This window comes from Mercenaria mercenaria, chromosome 12, assembly GCF_021730395.1.
Source record: "Mercenaria mercenaria strain notata chromosome 12, MADL_Memer_1, whole genome shotgun sequence".
NCBI classification, from domain to species: domain Eukaryota; kingdom Metazoa; phylum Mollusca; class Bivalvia; order Venerida; family Veneridae; genus Mercenaria; species Mercenaria mercenaria.
In genome coordinates this window covers 25,776,582-25,799,366 of record NC_069372.1, presented here as the reverse complement: position 1 = coordinate 25,799,366, position 22,785 = coordinate 25,776,582, and the positions used below count along the sequence as shown (strand labels likewise).

The following is a 22,785-nucleotide window of genomic DNA, read 5'->3' as shown; positions in this document are numbered from 1 at the left end:
ATTGGGAATTTACGTTCATTTACGTATTTTCCGTATGCAATTTCTGCATTCTCGGGTTAACATTAAAAGTAATTTCTGTCATGGCTGAAGGATGCTGAAATTGCATATGGAGGATACATAATTACACAGAACAAGAGCTTGCAGAACACGAAATGCCCCCGTTGATGCATTCAGTAATTGCACAAGGAACAGAAATTACTTGCTCTCTGTAAATAAAAGTTCTACTGTTCTGATTCAATGTGACCTTGACCTTTGACCTACTGACCTCAAAATCAACAGGGGTCATCTGCTGGTCAAGATCAACCTCCCTATTAAGTTACGTGATCCTAGGCCCATGCGTTCTCAAGTTACCGTTCGGAAAGGGTTTAACTGTTCCTGGTCAATGTGACACTGACCTTTGGCCTACTGATCTCAAAATCTATAGGGGTCATTTACTGGTCATGACCTATCTTCTTATCAAGTTTCCTGATCATAGGCCCAAGGGTTCTCAAGTAATCATCTGGAAATGATTTAACTGTTCCGGGTCGCTGTGACCTTGATCTCTGACCTACTGACCTCAAAATCAATAGGGCTTATCTGCTGGTCATGATTAACCTACCTACCAACTTTCATGATCCTTGGCCAAAGCCTTCTTGAGTTATCGCTTGAAAACCATTTGACTGTTCCTGGCCAACGTGACCTTGACCTTTGACATACTGACCTCAAAATCAATAGGGGTCATCTGCTGGTCATGATCAACCTCCCTATAAATTTTCCTGACCCAAGGCCAAAGCGTTCTTGAGTTATCGTCTGGAAACAATTTTACTGTTGCTGGTCACTGTGACCTTGACCTTTGACCTACTGACCTCAAAATCATTAGGGGTCATCTGCTCCCTATCAAATTTTCTGATCCAAGACCCTAGCATTCTTGAGTTCCGGAAACCGTTTAACTGTTCCGGGTCACTGTGACCTTGACCTTTGATACACTGACCTAAAAAAATCAATAGGGGTCATCTGCTGATCATGACCAACCTCCCTATAAATTTTCCTGATCCTAAGCCCAAGTGTTCTTGAGTTATCATCCGGAAACTGTTTAACTGTTCCGGGTCACTGTGACCTTGGTTTTGTCTTACTGATCTCAAAATTAATAGGGGTCATCTGCTGGTGATGACCAACCTCCCTATCAACTTTCATGATCCTAGGCCCAAGCGTTCTTGAGTTATCATCCGGAAACGGATTGGTCTACATACCGACTGACGGACATATGCAAAACAATATACCCCTCCTTCTTCATTTTAATCTACTTATTATATTTATGGTTAAAAAATTGCACTTGTGCTGCAGGACAAGTACAACCGCAGGTTCCACTTGTCAAGAGCTGATTTCTTCTCGTAATTACAAGCAGATGAGTGGATTTGTTGCAGCCCATGTCTTTAAACACAAACAAACTGGTTTCACAAATTCTTATTTCTGCAAATTAGGCTATTAACCATGAAATCCTTAAAGTCTATGCAAAATATACCCTGTCTACAGTACAATAGTTTTATGAAAACTCTCAATGTATATAAATACCTTGTTTATCACTATTAGCATGTCCGACTGTACCATACACACTCAAATCTAACCCTGCAGGAACTAGCTCCTCCCCCGGCCTCTTGGCGTCCCTGAACACGTGTTGATATAGATAATTATCCTTACTCCCACTCAGCATAACATGAGGGTCTTTATTCTTAAACACCATACCTGTTTTATAAAAGATATGAAACAATGCAGCTAGGACCTTTAATTACAGAGAGTATCTATTTTCATATATTTTTCGAGCTGAAATTATTTAAGACATTATACAAGAAAAGTGTGCTTTATTTACAACTATTTACAACAAAAGAAAGTAAGTATCTGGGACTTACAACCTATTTACTGAATAATTTTTGTACCAAGTAGCACATAACATGCAAACTTGTATGGTCTTAAGTTTAAGATACTATTAGGACTTTTTCTACTCTTTCAACTCTACTGACCCTCCTGCCATATGTATCATCAGCCCGCCCACTTGGTTTACGGATCACAGGGTCGCGAGTTCGATCCCCGGGTGGGGCGTATGTTTTCCGTGAGAATTTGATAATGGACATCGTGTCTGAAATCATTCATCCTCCACCTCTGATAATTCATGTGGGGAAGTTGGCAGTTACTTGCGGAGAACAGGTTTACACTGGTACAGAATCCAGGAACACTGGTTAGGTTAACTGCCCGCTGTTACATGACTAAAATACTGTTGAAAAATGGCGTTAAACCAAAAACAAACAAACAAATGTATCATCTTCTGATCACAGGCAATCATCCACTGATGCGTGACCACTGCAGACCCCAGCATTCTTCAGTTAATGAGTGGAAATCATATTTTAACCAATCAACATGGCTTGACAGAATTTGTTAAGTGTCATCAAAGGTATTACAATCTATTTTGAAATGGGTTCTTTAGTTATTGATCAGAAACCAAATTGTCTATAGACTGACAAAGGACTGGCCAGCTAACAGTAGTCAACAATAAACCCTGTTCTTCTTCAAACTTATAGAAGGGTGGGGAGCACAGGCCTAGTTAATGTTTCTTTAAAACATGTTCAGTTCTAAGATAAAATGTATTCATAGCTGTCTTACAGGAATTTCTTAAGCAATCGGAATGTTTTCATTCTAAAAGAGCCTCGTCAGTACTAACCCCAAATGAAAGCCCTACAGCTGTAAATACTAATCTCATCTGCAGAAAATACTGATAAATAAGAAAGAAACTTATTTGTACCAAAAAAATCACTGACACTTGGCAATTTAATTTATGTAAATTCAAGTGAGAACAAATTGCTTTGAAAATGGAACTATGTTTGTTTTGTTTGGTTTAACATCGCACCAACAAGTTACATAATTCTGGTCATATGGCAACATTCCAGCTCTGACGATGGAGGAAGACCCCTTGTGCCCTCTTTGCATTATTTCATCACTGGCGGGCACCTGGGTAGAACCACTGACCTTCTGTAAGTCGGCTGGATGGCTTGAAAATGGAATTAGGCTGCTGATAAAAAGCATGATAAAACTTACTTGTTGTAACGTCTTTATGATTATCGAATGTAGCAAAGGGGACGTAGGGTCTCCGAATGTCCCAGATGTTGATACTGCAATCGACTAGAAGTGAGCATGAGGCTATATGAAACTTCCTCTGTGGACGCCATTTGATTCTAGCGACTGAGGCTATACTATAGATGGTATATAAACATTTCTGTTTGCTCAAGTCCCATACCTGTAACAATCATATTTAGCAATCAAAATTGTAGTACAACTGCACATATTTATAGAACACAGTCAAATCATCTCAGAATAAAGGCCACTACTATAAAACCTGTTCATTATGGTCACTTCTTTCTCTTCCAGTTGAACCATAGTGTAAGATTACCTGTGTTGAGAGACCACCTGTCAACAAAGAGCACATGTGCAGTCTTTACAGACATGTTTGACAGTATTAAATGACACAAATACTAATATCATACAAAACTGTAACTCATTCTGCCCTAAAGCGTTATCTCCACTTCTACTCTGCTGATATTTATCTTTCAGCCACCTAGGAGGCTGATAAGCCGATCTTCCCTGAATACCGAGAGATGTTTTGAGAGATAACATTGATTTTGTAGTTTTTTGCTTGGGATAGTGTTGTTAATTAGTGACATATGACATCAAATATGTGCCAATAGGTATGGAATTTGCACTCTTTGTAAGTAAATTGAAGTAGCTACGCAACAAAGTTAATTTCATGCAGCTTTGTAGTACAGTCATTTCAACAGACTGTTGAATTAAAAACACAAAACAAATGACCGTATTCTCTCATCAGATTTTGTTTTGGCTAAACAACATTTATAAAATGCTAAATTTTATCATGCGCATATTTAAACAACAAATATGAACAATTCTTAAAAATAATTTTAAATACATATTATTGTCATTTTTTAACACAGGTTTTACTCATTTATACGCATCCAGGCAATCAAAACGCATCCAAATAAAGTTCTTTCTCGTAAAAAATTAGCGTATGTGTTTAGTATGAAGATGTAATAAAATGAATATTTTAGCTATTTTAGACGGAAATTATTGTGCTGAAAATGAGATTATTTTGGGTTAATTTTCAGAAAACATGTACATGTACTTTATAAAAATTTGAATTTTGAAACAATTTTGTGGAGTTTCTAAAGTATCACAAACAAGCTGTCGAATAATTGAGTTATTATCAACACTTCATTCTATAGATCAAGAGGCAGTTTTGAAGTTTAACAATAAAATAAATAGAAGAATAGATAAATAAATAAATAGATAGATACCAACGAAGATGTTTTTCTTTTACATACATTTTAACTCGAACGACGCTCGCTTTTACAGCTTTCTTCAATGGAAGCATTTATTTTTTCACAACATCTGATTTTATTTATGTTTTAAAAATGTTACGCAACAAAAAAATTGATTGGTCTAACTTGTTAGAAAGAACTGAAAGATTTTATTTAAGACCAATTGAAATGTGACGACTGAATGCATCATGCGGAATCCAGAGCTATTACTGTAAAGACGCATGTACGCGGCGCGCGGTTTCCAGATGTAGATAACAACACCGCCAAGAAGCGGCACGCGGTATTCAGATAACAATTGGTCGACGCATTAATGCGTCATGTGGGCAGAATGAGTTAAGCTGAAACCAACAATTTTTAATATTCACTTGTGGGTTCTATATCACTGCTTCCATTACAAAGCATGTATGCCAAAAAATAAGAACATCCATATTTTTTAAAATTATTATCTTAGGTAAAGTCACATAGGCACAACATAGGTCATATGGCCATTTTCTAGCTTATACAGTGGAAGACAACCCTAGGTTCCACACTGGCAAGGCCAGGAGCCTGGGTAGAAGCGCTGACATTTTGTTAGCCAGATAGGTGTGGTTGACAGACGATTTTTAACTCTCTTCCAGAGATTAGCCCCCACCCCCCACCCCCCTCCTCACACACACTGATGCCAGGTAAGAAACCTTAGCCACCTTGCCTAGGAGGCCCCAACAGACGTCGTTAAAAATAATGTTATTCAATAAGTTTAACAAATACTGAAATAAAATAAATTGTTTTAATCTTCTGAATATAAAAGGGAAGTTTCAGAAACAATGCTCAAATTTCAAAAAGACTGACCTTGATCATTTTATCCCGACCAGCTGTTGCAAACCAGTTTTTATCTTCCGGGTGCCAGTTGACACTGAACACAGGACCGCTGTGAGCGGGAAACTGCTTCTCGCATCGATCAGGCCTTCTCATGTCCCAGATCTGAAAGTCAAAATAGAGGTTTACACTCACTGTATGAGGTGCATGTTCAAGACATATTTTAGACAAGAGCACCGCAATACTGAGCAATATACGCACAAAGGTATGACTCTGACCACTAAGTGTGACCTTGACCTTACAGCTAGCCATCCAGAACATGTGCTCTACACATCTTCTCAATGTGGTGAACATTTGTGTAGAGTTTCTTCGAAGTCCTTCAAGGGGTTCAAGAGTTACAGAGTGATGACCACTGACCCCTAAGTATGACCTTGACCTTGAAAAGAGACATCCAGAATATGCGCTCTGCATGTTTTCTGGATGTGGTGAACATTTGTGCCAAGTTTCTTTACAATCCTTCAAGCAGTTCAAGAGTTACAGAGCGGAAACGAAACACATTCATATGACTATTGACCCAAAAGTGTGACCTTGACCTTGAAGTGAGCCATCCAGAACATGCACTCTGCACATCGTTTTGATGTGGTGAACATTTGTATCAAGTTTCACTGAAATCCTTCAAGGGGGTCAAGAGCTACAGAGCAGACATGAAACACACTCAAATGACATTTGACCACCAAGTGTGATCTTGACCTTGAACAAGCAGTCCAGTACTTGCGCTCTGCATGTTGTCCTGATGTGGATCCTTCAAGGGGTTCAAGAGTTACAGAGCGGACACAAAACTGCAAACGGATGGACAGACAGATGGGCTGACGAATACTGGGGGTATAACATAATACGTTCCTTTGGGCATATAAAAAGGAGAAAAATCTTCACCATAAGGAGTAAAAATTTTAACAACATATTTAATATTAGAGAAGCAGATACATTTTGAAGTCTAGAGAAAAATAATAAAACTAAAGTTATATTTCAGATGAAAAAAAATCCTGAAACTTTTGTGTCTTTAAATTCAAAGAAATTAGAAAAATTTGCATCTATAAAGTAAAAACACATTAAGAATGCCAATGTCCTAATTAAAAAGAATGATGTCATCACTGTATGAAATATGCTCCCTGAAAATACTTTATAGAATAAAATATAATGTCAAGAAAAGGCAACCTAAAAAAGTAGAGTAGTGTAATATGGCTAAAGTATGTAGAAGGGGCAAAACTAAAAAATAAAATGGACATAAAGGCCCTAACAGCATGTGTATGCCCACTTCAACTTGAAGTATCATTTCAACTGGATGGAAACTACAAGGAATTGAGTTGCAAAGTACAAATTTTATTGTAATATGGCTAAGTCCAAAAAAGTGGGATTACTTAAAAAATAAACATCAGACATGAAAGTTTTGATAATATGCACATGTCCACTTTATGTTGATGAGGTATACAAAGTTTCAATTCAGCGGATGAAAACTGTAGGAAAAGTAGAGTATGCAAGGAATAGTTGTTGATGTAACACCAAAGTCAAAAACAAGAGCACCGCGTTACGGGTGCAGATGCTCATCTGATTTTTTTGTCCCTGTATATTGTCCTACCATGATTTTCTAAGTCAAAAAAGGGCCATAATCTTTGCAAAAAGCAATGTAGAGTTATGGTACTTGTTATGCAAAACCCCTCTGGCACCCCCATGCCAGATGACTCTCGTGCTGTTAATGACAACTAGTGGTTCATGCACTGTTTATATTGTTTATGTAAAAATACGACAGGTACCTTGATAGTTTCTCTCCATACCTTATAGTATATTACTCGATAAAAAATGCGTTAGTTTACCGTAAGAACATATAGTTATGCTACAAACGATAAAACTAAAGTGGAACTTTGTTATTGTGCAGAACGCAAAACATCATGACGTCACTTCTGCTTACTGACATTAATTTCCTGCGCTTGTGTTCATTCTCTGCTATAAAGAAAGCATTTCTACCCGTTATTTGTAAAATACGGTATGCTAGAAAAATAATCTGCCAGAATAAAATGCTAACATGTATACAATATGCAAGAAAACATATCAGTCATGTGTTTATGAATCGGACGGAAATATCCGTCCCTCTGCCACCTGCGCATGGGCGGTAATTCTGCAAGCCTCATTACCACCCAATGCGCAGGTGCCCTCGGGATGGATATTTCTATGACAGATATTATTATTCTTAAATGTCTTTTATTAAAAGACAGTAACAAAGACATACCATAAGACTGCCACTTTCATCAGCAGACGCAAACCCAAAATAATTAAGATTACAAGGGCTGAACATGATATCTCTCACACTTGTACTACCCATGGAGAAACTCAGGCTGACCTCCTTTTTCCTTAAATCCTGAAAAATTCAAAATTCAAAATAATTTAACTTTTGACGTGCTAAATTTCTAAAATGGACTCGTCCATCTTTCAATTTGGGCACTACCACTTACTATTTATTCAAAAGAGTGTTCACTGAAAATTTACTGACTGAATAGCAAACAGTGCAGACCACGATCCTGGTCTGCACTGGTCGCAAAGGCAGAATCACTTGCCACCAGCAGGCTAAAGGTTAAGGAAACAAGCAAGTTATTCTAACATTTATACAATATCCTTGAATTTTTCCTCAGATGGTAAATTTACTTGAAATGTTACCATTCCCAAATGTTGCAGATTCAACAACAAATTGTTCTAATGCATGTGTAGGTAATGTATGTAACAGACCACTAAGAACGCACCTTACATATGCTTAAAGTCATATCAACACGATACAGGTCACATGGCGATGTTTCAGCTTTGAATGATGGAGGAAGAGAGCAAATGCCTCTTTCAGGCATTATATCAGTCACATGCAAGCACTTCTGGGTAGAACCACTCGACTTTTACAAACCAGCTAGATAACTTCCTTACATGAAAGAATTCACCCCTTGAGTGGATTCTACCCTTGGCAGTGAAGGTCAGCTACCTGAACCACTCAGCCATCAGGACCCAAAAGTATTTCTGAGAAATCACTGACTGGATTAAGTAGTGTAAACAGGTATAAAACTACACCCGCTATATTGACTGCATGTAAGAAATCTATTTTCAAGGTTCCAGTGGATTTGACAGTTCTGGATCATGGTCCATCTTTGGCGGTAAACAGGTATAAAACTACACCCGCTATCTTGACTGCATGTAAGAAATCTATTTTCAAGGTTCCAGTGGATTTGACAGATCTGGATCATGGTCCATCTTTGGCGGTAAACAGGTATAAAAAACCTGCTATCTTGACTGCATGTAAGAAATCTATTTTCAAGGTTCCAGTGGATTTGACAGATCTGGATCATAGTCCATCTTTTTGTCAGGGTATATTATTTACGCCAAATGTGATTTATCTACCAAGAAACAAAGAACTATTTACCTACCATACAGTGAACAGTAATGAAAGTAGTCCAAACAAGCAAAATATAGAATCAGATTTCAAATTCCAACTTCGATTTTTGTCAGTTTGTATTAATTTGTGAAATAAAAGTTGTATTTTTAACAGAATTTCTAGAGGTATAAAATAAACAAGAGCTGTCACTAATGGTGACAAATGCCCCCGCAGCGCCTTGACCTTTGACCTGGTGACCTTTGACCTGGTGACCCCAAAGTCAGTAGGGGTCGTGTACTCAATAAGTACTATCAGCATGTGAAGTTTGAAGGTCCTGGGTGCAGTGGTTCGTGAGTAAAGAGCCTTCATGCAAAAAGTTAACATTGTGACGAAGGAACGAACTAATGGACAGACAGTTGAAAACTAATATGCCTCCCTTCAGGGGCATAAAAAAGCATTTACAGTTAGCAAACCACAGCTTTGTTCCATCATTTTGCAACAATAAAATAATATATGAGCTAACTCAAAGTTCTAAAGGTTCTGAGGGTGTAAGACCAAGTTTGGAGACCAGTCTACATATGAAGCAATGCTATTGGTCAATTTCAAAAATTGTGTTTAGAAACAACCAATCAGATGCTGGAGTTTTGAGACTGGTTTACCAACTTAGTTTTATAACCTTGGGCCCTGTGAGTTATCTACTTACAAAGAGTTTCATGGAACCATCTTGCGAGGCACTCAGTAGTAATTTATGCTCATTCTCATGAAAACACACTCTGTTCACAGTCCGTTTATGCTCTTGAAATATATGCTCTGAAATAATTAAAAGAATACTTAAACTGAAAGGACATCATTCTTTTAGTCAACCACCTTAAAACATGCATAATGCACACCATTAAAACAAAGCACATTAAAAAATTTCCATGGATTATTACATGTAGTTGTACTGTACTGTTACTTATAAAATTATATAGTTTTAGTGTGTTTAGTATGTAACATATTGCTTATCTTTATTCCAAAATTCTGAAACAATTTAAAGTAGAATTTGAAAATTTGTTTAACAATGGAAATATTTATTAAAGAAACTGAAAAATTTCCTATTACATCTACTTCAGTTCTTGAAAACAGTGCATCACTTTAATAAACTTAAACCATAAATATAAGAAAAAATAAAAAATTCAAAAATGCCATTACAAAAGATGCAAGTTCATCGCAAGTCCCAAATTATATGATGACAATGAGTTCAGTTTCAATCTGTCACCTTAGGCCCTGTTTGTCAACAGTTCTGTGAAATCATTATTATCTGTGGGGGACTACTTTTCATGGATTTCTCTGTTGAATCAATCTACAAAATTTAATCCTAACTTATAAGTAAAATACCCATTCATTTTATGTTCAAAAGTTGAAGTCCATGAGTTCTTATCCCCACAAAATACCGATACCCATTTTGACCAAAACCATGAAACTTCATGTCCATAAAATTTAAATGATTTAAAAAAAAATTTACGAGTAGATATATTTACAACAGTTAAGTTTCCCTCTATGTTCTTTGAGAACTATTTAACCCTTACCCTGCTAAATTTCTGTAATGAACTTGTCCATCTTCGAATTTGGACAGTACCATTGTCTATTGAAAGGGGTGCTTACCAAAAACATATACTGACTGAATGGCGAACAGTGCAGATCATGATCAGACTGCATGGACTGAAGGCTGATCATGATCTACACTGGTCGCAAAGGCAGAATCGATCGTGTCATGCGAGATAAGGGTTAATATACAAACCTTGTTTATTACGAGACATTCTGTTCAAATCCCAAATCACTACAGCTCCATTAGTTGCACCTGTAGCTAGTATATGATCTACAAGAAAAAAATACAAGTTTCGCACTTTCTAAATCTCCAAATATTTGCCAAAAACCATAGCGGCATCACCTTTTAAATCAAAACTTGGGCTAGCTAAGGTTTCTGTCTTAGACAACAACTTTAATATGAATCTCCATGTTAACTAAATGAGAACAGCTGCTGACCGAAAAAATGTATCCTCAACAATGACACTAAACAACCACTTTGTAAATGATGTTATATAAATAGATTTAAGCTGGAACAACTGATACGGGGACTGGAAACCGGCATTTATCTTATCTTATGCTGTCGTCCAATCGAAGCCTATGCCGTAGGTTATTCTGCTATTACTCAAACACTTACGCCTTACAGTTTAACTCGTCCTTTCAGTGAAAATCTGGGAAAGCAATTGTTGAAAACAAAAGTTCTGCCATGAAATTTTTGCCTGCATCTGTTTTTAAATGGAAAATATCTACATTAATGTTAATTTTCACCCTGTGAAAATGGCTAAATCTAGACTTGTCTTAACCAGAGAGAAAGATGTCGGTTTTTTACATGATATTTGCCTTGTTGATTCAGAGTATTTAGAACAAAAAAATTAGGACATATTTTAATGAAAATTGCAAGTCAAAACTGTAAACTGTTGCCTGAAAATATTTGTTTATGATATTGCTCTGTTCTTCACCATTTAAATGCGTGTTAAACCTAGATGATTGTCTGCAGTTTTATCTAAAAGTTGGAATACTAAATGTAACTTTGTTGTCGGCCTTTTTTAAAAAAAATATTGTTATTTTAATTTAAATACATTGTATTTTTCACACATCAGTTTTAAGATTAAATTTATTAAACTAATTTTTGGAGTTTAAACAACAATTTCGTTTGAAACATTCCCTACGTTCAAGAAGAATGTTTGTTTCTGTATGTAGAAATCTGACATTATAAACAATAATTATAATTATGGCTCTACAAGATTAAGAAAAGTGTCAGCTTTCTGTTATTTTCCATTTTTTTTGTCAAATCCAACAAAAATCGGCCCTTTGATAAAGGTTTGAAGTTACGTGGTAAAATATTTCTTCAGGGAAGTGAGCTCGAGTTAATTCATAATTAAGCATATCACCTCATGCAGTCGCATGCTGTTTTTGCTTCAGAATCCCTTTAGATCAATCTCTGATCATCTAATTACCGCCACTTAACATGTGACTGGTAAACCCTTTGAACAATAAGTGTTATAGCTCCATGATTAACATGAGGTTATATGCTAATTGCACGCTAATCGATAGTGGCGAAAACAAAATATCGATCGCTAACGATTGGTCGATATTTACAGGTATGGACGACAGCATAATACAGATAAATGTATTGATTTATACGGAGTTTCTACTCCCCGTATTAGACCTTCCTGATTTAAGGTGATGCATCCATAAATATGACTGGCAATTTCCGCTTGATTACATATACTCAGTATGCAATTTCGGCATTTCCAGGCTGACAGAGAAAGTCACATGTTTGTCTGAGTAACATTAATGTTCGGAGAATACCAAAGTAGGACACAGATATTTCTTAATCTCACAGAAATTACCAAGCATCATTAAGAGTCTACCACCTTAAACTAAATCAGGGAAGACACTAACACCACCTTAAACTAACTGAAGGAAGACACAAACATACCATCTGTATGATTCCATGCTACATCAGAGGCACAGTAATTTAGGTTCACATGTTTTCCAACACGAAGATCATATTTTTGTTCAAAACAATCATCATCAACGCTGTAGATTTTGAATACTGTAAAATAGAAAATATCACATATTTATCAACATTATCAAGGCTAATTATAAACTATCTGAAATTAAACTATCACCCAATACTTGTGGTATTTTGCAGGCCTGAAAAAAATGTTGAAAGATCCAATACTTTTTGGTAGATACAGTGATTTAACATCCATCATTTATCAGTAACGTCGATTCATTTCCTCCTACCAAAGACCATAGTGGCCAAATCTAAACTTTAAGAGAGAAGGAAGTCCAAAGGTGTTTTTACAGCGGACACAATGGTCCATTGTAACACTGTCACTGTCTGATTATGAAAGCAGGGATGGTGTTTTGGACCCCACCCATTCAACTAAAATTTAACTAACAATGGGATAACCTTCATGACTTCCTCAAGTAAATGGAAGTATTTAAAATAGACAGCTTTTGAATCAAGTGTTCATTTACAGGCATGTTAATATATTAACATTTACTTTAAGTTTTGTATAGAATAAAGATTATTTGGTGTGAATAACATTCATATGCAATAATATCAAAGGTGATAGCCAATTAAACAGATGGATCATCATAATCTCCATCTGATCCCTTTGCATGAAAGTGACCATGAATCCATCGTGAAAGTTCTTTTTTAACTAAGGGTCACAGGAACCTTAGCCTTCAGTCACAGCAACCTTAACCTTAGAGATCCATTGACATCAAAATCAGTAGGGGTCATGCAATATGCTTTCCAAGTTTGAGGGTGACCTAAGGTCAAGTCATTCTCAAAATAATCAGCAGAAAAGGTTTTTGTACTCGAGCAGTCACAGTGGCCTTGACCTTTGCCCTAACAACCTTAAACTCAGTAGGGGTCATGCACTGCCAGTCAACAAGTTTGAGCATCACAGATTAAATTTTAAAACATTCTTATTTCTTAAGTTACAGAGAGTGGAAACAAAATAGATAAAAAACAAGAGCTGTCATAGGAGACAGTGCGCTCGACTATTTCGATGCTGGATAGTGAAACTGGGCACATGTGAGAAAACTAGAGCTGTCGCTGGAGTGTTTAATGACTCCAATTGTGGATGAAGATATTGCACAATAGCCTGAGTCTATGTCAAAAATATCAACTTAAAGTAATAAGAGAGAGGTAAAGATAAAATGTATCAAAACACTATATAAGTATATCCTAAGCAAAAAGGGGCATAATTCATTAAATATTGGTGCCAGAGTTATGCAGCTTGTGTCATATAGTGTGGGTGATGATGTTGAACAACTATTTTATGTTTGAATCAAATCCATTCAGTAATAACAGAGACAGAGTGAAAATGCATCAAAACTTTAACCTAAAATTCTAAGTAAAAAGGGGGAATAATTAATGAAAAATTGGTGCCAGAGTTATGCACCTTGCGTCATATGGTGTGGGTGATGATATTGAAAAACTATTTTAAGTTTGAATCAAATCCATTCAGTAATAACAGAGACAGAGTGAAAGTGCATCAAAACTTTAACCTAAAATTCTAAGTAAAAAGGGGAAGTAATTCATGTAAATTGGTGCCAGAGTTATGCACCTTGTGTCATATGATAAGTGTAATGATGTTGAACAATTGTTTAAGTTTGAATCAGATCCATTCAGTAATAACAGAGATAGAGTGAAAGTGCATAAAACTTTAACCTGAAATTCTAAGTTAAAAGGGGAATAATTCATGAAAAATTGTGCCAGAGTTAAGCATCTTGTGTCATATGATGTGGGTGATGATGTTGAACAACTATTTTAAGTTTGAATCAAATCCATTCAGTAATAACAGAGATAGAGTGAAAGTGCATCAAAACTTTAACCTGAAAATCTAAGTGAAAAGAGGGGATAATTCATGAAATATTGGTGCCAGAGTTATGGCCCTTATGTCAGATGATGTGGATGATGATGAGGAATAAGTATTTCAAGTTTGAATCAAATTCATCACGTAATTACAGAGATAAGTTGAAAAAAGAGAAAGTGCACCAAAACTTTAACCAAGGTGGGGATGCGGAAAGACGCCGACGCCGACGCCGGGGCGAGTAGGATAGCTCTCCTTATACTTCGTATAGTTGAGCTAAAAACTATGTACAGACGGACATGTCGTCACATATGTAAAATAAAGTAAAAATACCATTTCTTCCACCAACGACCACCTGTGATGCATCTTTGTTTTGGGCAATTGTACTCACTGCTCCCCCACAATGGATGAACATTGTCTGTGGATTGCTCGATGTAACTGCAATGAAATAAGTACACAGGTTTATTCTTATATACATAAATCTGAACATGAGCAGATGCAACGTAAATTTCTACCAACTTATTCATTATAAATTTCACTTTTCTGTATATAGAAAAAGAAAATAGGAGAACAAGATGTCAGCACAAGGGCAAAGTTTATGGTTTTATTTCTATACAGGTTTCGGTCTGATACAGACCATCATCATTTTTATTCATAAGATACATCGTAAAATTCAACTTTTGAACTTCGTTTCCCTTTGAATATTCCAGAAATTTTTTCAATATTTCTGTATCAATTTTTCTAAATCATTCTGATTGTATTCATATCCCAAATTCTATATGATACATCCCTGACTCGGGGGCCTCCGTGGCCAAGTGGTTAAGGTTGCTGACTTCAAATCACTTACCCCTCACCAAAATGGGTTTGAATTCTTCAAGTGAGGAAGCCATCCAGCTGGCTTATGGAAGGTCGGTGGTTCTACTCAGGTGCACACCTGTGATGAGATAATGCATGGACGATGGAGGGACACCTGGGGTCTTCCTCCACCATCAAAAGCTGGAAAGAGGTCCACTACCTTATAACTTTAACCTTTACCCTACTAAATTTCTAAATATAGACTGGTTTATCATTCAATATGGGCAGTACCATTTATTATTTGAAGGGGTTTTCATTGAAAATGTACTGACCGAATAGCGAACAGTAAAGACCATGATCAGCCAGCACAGATCTTGGTCAGCACTGGTTGTAAAGGCAGAATCACTTGCCGCCAGCAGCCTATAGGTTAAAAATGCCATTTAACTTACCCCTGTCATGAACTATCTTTGTAACTGTCTGCATTTTTTGCTGTGTTTTGAAATGCTATATTTTGAAATAGTCTGCCCAGCCTGTTTATAGTACCAAACTGTCCTATTACTATCAAATCAAATGGCCAGCAATTCGATGCAACCTATAAAAGTGAATACATATACGAGTAAGAATATGAGAAATAATGTGAAATGACTGTATGAAAAAACATACTTCTCCTTGAAAAGTTTGTATACATGTGTGTTCCGGTTTAACTTCTTTTCAACAATTTTTCATTCATATAAAAGTCGGTGTCTACTTGTAGCAGTGAGCACAATACCCAACTTTATAGTACTGCCTCACTGGAAAATCACGCTGTAGACATGTGACATGATACCCCACCCAGCTATTATACTTACACGAGGCTGACCAGTCCTAGCACTATCCTCTTAATGCTGAGAGCCAAGAAAGGAAGCTGCTAGTACCATTCTTTACACTTTCAGTATGGCTCGGCCAAGGTTCGAACCCACGACCTTCGGCTCTCTAAGCAGGCATTCTACCACTAAGCTACTGAGGTTGTAATAGAATAGTTTGACTTAAATATTGGGTGTCAATAAAATTTAATGTTTATAAATATGCAATTTCTGCCTTTATCAAATTTTAATGAAAAATGAGATTACTTCACAAATGAATACCTTGACATACATAATAAAGTAAAAACAAAATTATAGTGAAATCTCAGCAATAAGGAACTCATTTATCTAGCCTGATTTTTCTCCTATATATTTTACATGAAAAACAGGCAGATAGTATAGTGAAAACTCTGTATTAAGGAGCACATTCATAATTATGTCCAAACATGACATTTCACTTGTCTATAACTTTTACACTTTGGTTGATATTTCAAAAACAACTTCTTTGATTTCTACAATTTTTGGAATTAGTAGTCACGTCGTCATTTGCAACAAAAAATATAGAGCCAACTTTAAGTTTTATAATCCTTGCTAACCCTTACCCTGCTAAATTTCTATAATAAACTTGTCCATCTTTCAATTTGGACAGTACCATTAACTGTTAAAAGGGTTGCATACCAAAAAGATACTGACTGAATGGCGAACAGTGCAGATCATGATCAGACTGCACAGCTAAATTTACATATTCTAATAGCAAAAGATATTACTTTTTTTATTATACAACTAGGGTGTTACATCTGTACAACATTGGTTCAAGCCATAAATTTGAAAAATAGAATTAAGTAAGTATTTTGTGTTATGCATCAAAGGAAAGCTAAAGTATAAATTTCTTCTTTAATAAAATCTAATAGTTAATGTCTTTATTTCAAAAGTGTATTTGTGAGACAAATTACAACAACAGGAGCTGTCAGCCTTGTCAATTGAAATTCAAATGAATATAATTCGAAAAAGTGGCATAATTTTGTAAAAATGCAAAATGGAGTTATGGATCCTGTATAATGCATGTCAGATCATCATAGTGAACAAGTGTGTGAAAATTCAATCTATTTCAATTAGTGGTTACTGAGATACAACCTTACACACAAAAACAACCAAAAGATAATAGCTTTTAATATTTAGGTAAGGGTAGATTGCCAAGTCGAAAAAGGGGCATAATTTTGTAAAAATGCATAGTAGTTATGGAACTTATGCACTGCATGTTAAATCATCAAGATGAAAAAGTGTGTGAAGTTTCAATCTATTCCAACGAGTCAGTAGTTAGCAGAGGATAGCTTCAATTTTCATTTGATGACATATGAAAAACAAGAGCTGTCAGTGGACAGCGCGCTCAACTATTCTCAGTGCTTGATAGTATAATATAAGCAATGAGTAAAACTTTAACATTACAATAAGCATATTCTAAGTCGAAAAGGGGCCATAATTAAGTCAAAATGCTTGATAGAGTTGCCTCCTCCTTTTTACAGACTGGGGTCATGATGATAAACAAGTATGCAAAATATGAAAGCAATATCTCAATGGACTTTGAAAATATTTGGGGTGGTACGCAAACTTTAACATTTATTCTAAGTAGAAAAGGGGCCATAATTCAGTCAAAATGCTTGGTAGAGTTGCCTACTCCTTTTTACAGACTGGGGTCATGATGGTAAACAAGTATGCAAATTATGAAAACAATATCTCAATGGACTTTGAAAATATTTGGGGTGGTACACAAACTTTAACATTTATTCTAAGTCGAAAAGGGGCCGTAATTCAGTCAAAATGCTTGATAGAGTTGCCTCCTCCTTTTTACAGACTGGGGTCATGATGGTAAACAAGTATCTAAAATATGAAAGCAATATCTCAATGGACTTTGAAAATATTTGGGGTGGTACGCAAACTTTAAAATTTGTGTGACGCCCACGCTCACGCCGACGCCGGGGCGAGTAGGATAGCTCCCCTATTCTTCGAATAGTCCAGCTAATAACACAAAAAAGCAAATATCTAAAATGTATGTCAGAATGTCTGTTTGCATGGATTAATTATGAACGCTTAACTTACAGTGTTTTTCTAAAAGTTTTGAACATCACTACGCCGCTATTAAAATTATATGTCATTGAAAACAATCATTCATTTAAAAAAGATATTTGAATATGAAAATTGTAAGTATTTCAAAACTTTTTGAATTCTGAAATCCATAAACATGATAAAAAAAAAATTTGAACGAATAACTTACTGAGAATTAAAAATTTCGATCACATACACAAACGATGTAAAAACATTTGTTTTGCCCACCACCAGATAAACAGATATTAAGGCGTCACTGCGATCTCTCCAAATTCAGAGTAAAATATTTAATACGTAATAGTTATAGTATGTGTGAGAGTGTGTTACCAGGATATATCAGAGCTAGGGGTACATCGAGGGTATTTTTCTCTGCACATATCGTCGAGGCCGGTAGGCCGAGACAGATATGTGAAGAGAAAAATAACGAGATGTACCCCTAGCTCTGATATATCCTGGTAACACACGAGCACTACATATTATAACTGTTTTATCGCATAGTTTATCATTAAAATTTATATATCATTTTCATTTAAATTTGTTTATTATTATTTTTACTATTTTGATTCCCTTTCTGCGCCTCGCTGACTGAAACACTAAAACTTCTGTTTTAGAAAATGTGTTCCCCAGATAAAAGTACCCAACAAATTTCTGCATTGGTTTTAAATCTTTGCATTTCATTGGCCAGACATATTGTAAAACTTGTTGTTTTGTTTGTAAAAAAAAAAATCAAAGAAAAAGAAACATTTGAGAAATCTCAGAATTTCATATATTTCATGTATTTCTGAATTTGGCAATAACTATCAAGTTTTTGAAATATTCTAGTTTATTTATTCTTTTACTTTATAAATGTAGGTGTTTGTGACAATTCTTTCTCTGTGAACTGTAAATTGGAGCTAAAATCATCTTTTCTTTGAAAGGAAAAAATTATACTCCCTTGATAGGGCCTCAATAGAGAAAAAGTGTTCCGATATATATCGGAACAGTTTTACTGTGCTGATATATATCGGAACACTTTTTTTCTTATGAAACTCCATAGAGATTTCCGTGTTGATATATATCGCAACAGTTTTGTAAGATATCAGCACAGTTTTGTAGTAATAATGTGTGTTACTATGTATAACATGCTGCAAAGATCAAAGGAAAATTACCGCACTATGCGATAATAAATGAAAATGTGCCCTAATCAAAAATGAAAGTAGAACATTGTAAAAAATGTGGGGGTTTGGCAAAAAATTCTCAAAATATTCTGCTTTAGATAACAGTTTGTATTAATTATTTTAATATAATCTTAATTTAACATTAAATGTGAAAAAAATATGTATAATAATACTATTCTCAATATCGACATTATGGATAAAATCCCGTTTTCCAGTATTAACCACCAATAAACGCCCGTTCCCGGTTTTACGGTGAGGCGGGTATCGGCCATTACGCTACATAGCGGTAGTGTTTAGATTATCCTTTTTTCAAGTTTTAAATAAAGAAAGTGAATAAACAGGGCACTACACAACTTTTGGGGACAGGTACCCATACCCTCAGGAAGGGGAAATTTTTTCGACATTTTAAGACGAAAAGGGGTAGTTTAAGCCATGTAGATGTAACTACTTTTCACAGTGTGACACTTATTAATACTGTTTTCAATCATTTCTAACTGATGTGACTATATTGCAACAGTAATCTTCCTTAGAGGCACTATATAATATTAAAAGAAAGAGTTAATATCTATTTGTGTCAAACAACCTATCATCAGGGGAATTTTCTTCTGAGAAAGGGGAAAAAAACATATTATTTTAGGAGGGGAATGGTACCCATATTCAGCCCCAAAAATGGCCAAACAAGTGCCCTGATAAACAAGAGCTGTCCGTAAGACAGCCAAGCTCGACTATTCGAAATATTGTCACAAAAGCAGGAAATTATTACCCAAAATGTTAAATATCAAAAGAGTTTTAAGTTCTAAAGGGGACATAATTTGACCAAAATGCATATCAGAGTTATGGAACTTGATGCTATCAACTAGTTGTATAACCCCGAAGAAACATGTTAAGTTTCAATTCCATATCTGCATTAGTTTTGGAGATAGTAACTTGCATGTAAAACTTTAACCAGAATTTTCTAAGTCCAAAAGGGGGCATAATTTGCTTAAAATACATGTTAGAGTTATGGAACTTGACCCAGTGAGGTTGGTAATTGACCTAGAAAAAGAATAAATAAGTTTCAAAGCTATATGACTTTAAACGATAGCTGTATGTACTTGCATGCAAAAACTTAACCAAGGTGTGACGCCGACGCCGACGCCAGGGTGAGTAGAATAGCTAGACTATTCTTCGGATAGTCGAGCTAAAAACTTTAAGGCAGTGGCTATGATTACGGTACCGTAATCCTAGCCTCCGATTTTAGTATTACGGAAGTTTCGTATTCCTAGACAACCCTATGAGGATAGGCTAGGATTACGAAAGTATTTTAGAGGCATGCATAAATGATTTTGTAAACTTACTTAATTAACTTAAAATAACTTTTTTTCATGCCTGCCCTATTATTTCATGTTATAGATCAGCCAATTTGGGTTAATATAATCTTAAAAGATATATTAATGGCGGCGCGCGGAAAGATAACAGAAATATGAGGGTCAAAGTTAGATTAAAAAAATTCTATACTTTTAATCTTATGAGTTAATTTTGCCTGTCACTTGAGTTTTTCGCGTAAAAACAGGAGAAATCAACACCCGTATGCATACGTTTTTCTTTTCCAGAACATAGTAGATATCATTTCTTTTTTGAAAATGGCAGACAAACGAAGAAATATATTGTTAATAATAGCTTAAAAGGATTTTAAAAAATATTCTATTCTTTAAATATAGATTTTGCCTGTCAGATTTCCTCGCATATAGAATCGGGCGAAATCAACACTCATATATGTTTTTGTATTTCGTTTTCGCTATTCTAAAGTGAAATATGTAAGTTTACAATATCATTTATGCATGTCTTAACATATATTTGATGCCTTTTAAATACTTCCGTAATCCTAGCCTATCCTCATAGGGTTGTCTAGGAATACGGAACTTCCATAATCCTAGAATCGGAGGCTAGGATTACCGTACCTTAATCGTAGCCACTGCCAAACTTTAAAGTATTGCAGATTATTATTAAACATAGGAATTCAAACTCCAGGATAATTTCTATTTCTAAATTCAGTTGCAATTAATTTAGTAAATCTACATCAGTAATTATGTCACTTGGTCCTAGTTAATTCTGAATCTAGTCTTTTTTAAAGCCTTTTTTATATATTCGGCATATGTACGAAAAATTATTGGACGAAACCGAAACAAAGTTTCTGATAATCGCACAGCCAAAGTCCAATAAAATATACAAGTCTAATATTTATGCAGAACTGTCAATAAAATACCTTTTCCTGAAATTAATTTAAAAGCCAGACCTAAAACTGAATGTCCACAGCGAGTATTACAAACTAATGACAGCTAGACCAGGGGCGAAACTGATCCTCTCTAAAGTCTGTATATATGTGCCGTAATTAATGCGGAAATTTCTGTTTTCGTACCATACCGTAGAAACTGCACGGTTATCTACAGTATTCCGTTAGGGCTATCGCCGCCTAATGTCATCTCGGAACGATACTACGATGTAGAATATATGCAATGCTAATGGATCTTTCAAAGGCATTTGACACATGTCTAACCCACTTAATTATTCGTTATCAGGCAAAACTTGTCAATTCATCCTTGATTGCCTATCACACAAATCGCAGAGGGCCGAACCCGGAAATACCATTAGTGAAAAGGGGTTCCTCAAGGCTCGATCCTAGGGCCTTTAACTTTTAACATTTTCTTAGTAATATTTATATTTCAGCCAAAGGTCAACCCTCTAGGCCTATAATTATGCCAGTGGCAATACCCTTTCTTTCCAGCATAAGGACAAGGGCATAGCTCCCAATACGCATAGAACGCACGTGCGTAATGTAAAAAAAAATCCAGTATGTTTGTTGTCATGACAAGATATAATATGATAAAGCATCTTTAATGCGAGAGCAGGCGAGTATGATACCTCTGAAAGTGACTAATTTCCCCGCATGACATTTATGCTTAAATTTAACCTACTTGTGCAAGTAATGCAAGGTACATGCCTTTAGCAGAAAATATTACTAAAACAAGAGAATGGGGAAAAAAAACAAGAAAAAATATATACAACACTGTCGCAGGGAAAGCTATGAGTGTTGTCGCGCCCATCACCGTCTAAAGAGACCTTTGAAGAGGTCAAAACATTTTATGTCAATGTTAATATATTTCATAATGAAAGGCTTACTCAAACTTCTACTTTCAACGGTTAAAATTAGCTCTATGTTTCTTGTTTGCGCTCCTATCTTATATTCTGTTCTATAATTCAATTCAGCTGTTTATCTAGATCTACCTTTTCCAACACAAAGCTTTTCTTACCTTCTCTTCCATGAGAAAACAACACCATTGATATTATTCCAAAAGAGTTCAAAGTCTGGTAAAACATATTTTGCCTTGATGATTAGTTGTAAGGAATTTCATTACATATAAGGCCGATCCATATGCTATTGTTCGGTCCATAAACACTTAAAGACACATCTGACAGTTTCCTATATGTATACAGGCAAAAACGTTTCCTACAGACAGAATAAACATTTCAGTACGTTTTAAATCATGTGGTTACACACAGACACATACACACAGACACATATACACAGACACCTGCACACGGACACACACATGCACACACAAGCACACACAACACACACATGCACACACATGCTTATACACATAAATCTGTACTGTTTTAAGTAATATGGTTGCTTTTGATGTATGTAATGTTATTTTTACCGTGTTATATGTCTCTTAAATTATAATTCTAAAACTGAATGTTATGATGCATATTTGTATATACTTGTAATTTGTAAATGGAAGAGACTGAAATAAATAAATAAAATATAATAAGTGTATAACATTGTTGCCGCAACAACCCGCACTGATGTGCTAAATGTGTCCCTTTTCAAAGAGTTACGTAGAAAAAAATGAAGACAGAACAATATATATCTTTATAAATTTA

The 22,785-nt window shown here is 35.5% G+C and overlaps 1 protein-coding gene and 1 long non-coding RNA gene across 2 annotated transcripts in view; both read right to left on the bottom strand.

Annotated features, from left to right (window-relative positions):
- The window catches only part of LOC123533699 (GATOR complex protein WDR24-like), a 30,320-nt gene extending 15,067 nt beyond the window's left edge, over window positions 1-15,253 (bottom strand). The window contains exons 1-9 of the mRNA XM_045315482.2: window positions 15,206-15,253; window positions 14,295-14,399; window positions 12,068-12,184; window positions 10,340-10,417; window positions 9,263-9,369; window positions 7,438-7,566; window positions 5,187-5,318; window positions 3,067-3,265; window positions 1,552-1,722 (exon numbers count right to left, since the gene is read on the bottom strand). Of these exons, the coding sequence (XP_045171417.2) occupies window positions 1,552-1,722; window positions 3,067-3,265; window positions 5,187-5,318; window positions 7,438-7,566; window positions 9,263-9,369; window positions 10,340-10,417; window positions 12,068-12,184; window positions 14,295-14,399; window positions 15,206-15,239 (1,072 nt within the window). The 5' untranslated portion in view covers window positions 15,240-15,253. The remainder of the gene's footprint in view (window positions 1-1,551; window positions 1,723-3,066; window positions 3,266-5,186; window positions 5,319-7,437; window positions 7,567-9,262; window positions 9,370-10,339; window positions 10,418-12,067; window positions 12,185-14,294; window positions 14,400-15,205) is intronic.
- A 5-nt stretch (window positions 15,254-15,258) lies between these two features.
- On the bottom strand, window positions 15,259-21,213 carry LOC128547274 (uncharacterized). Its single transcript, XR_008366421.1, has 2 exons — window positions 21,104-21,213; window positions 15,259-15,348 (listed from the first exon to the last, which is right to left on the bottom strand). It is a non-coding gene; the product is annotated as an uncharacterized LOC128547274 (long non-coding RNA).
- Window positions 21,214-22,785: the final 1,572 nt, after the last annotated feature.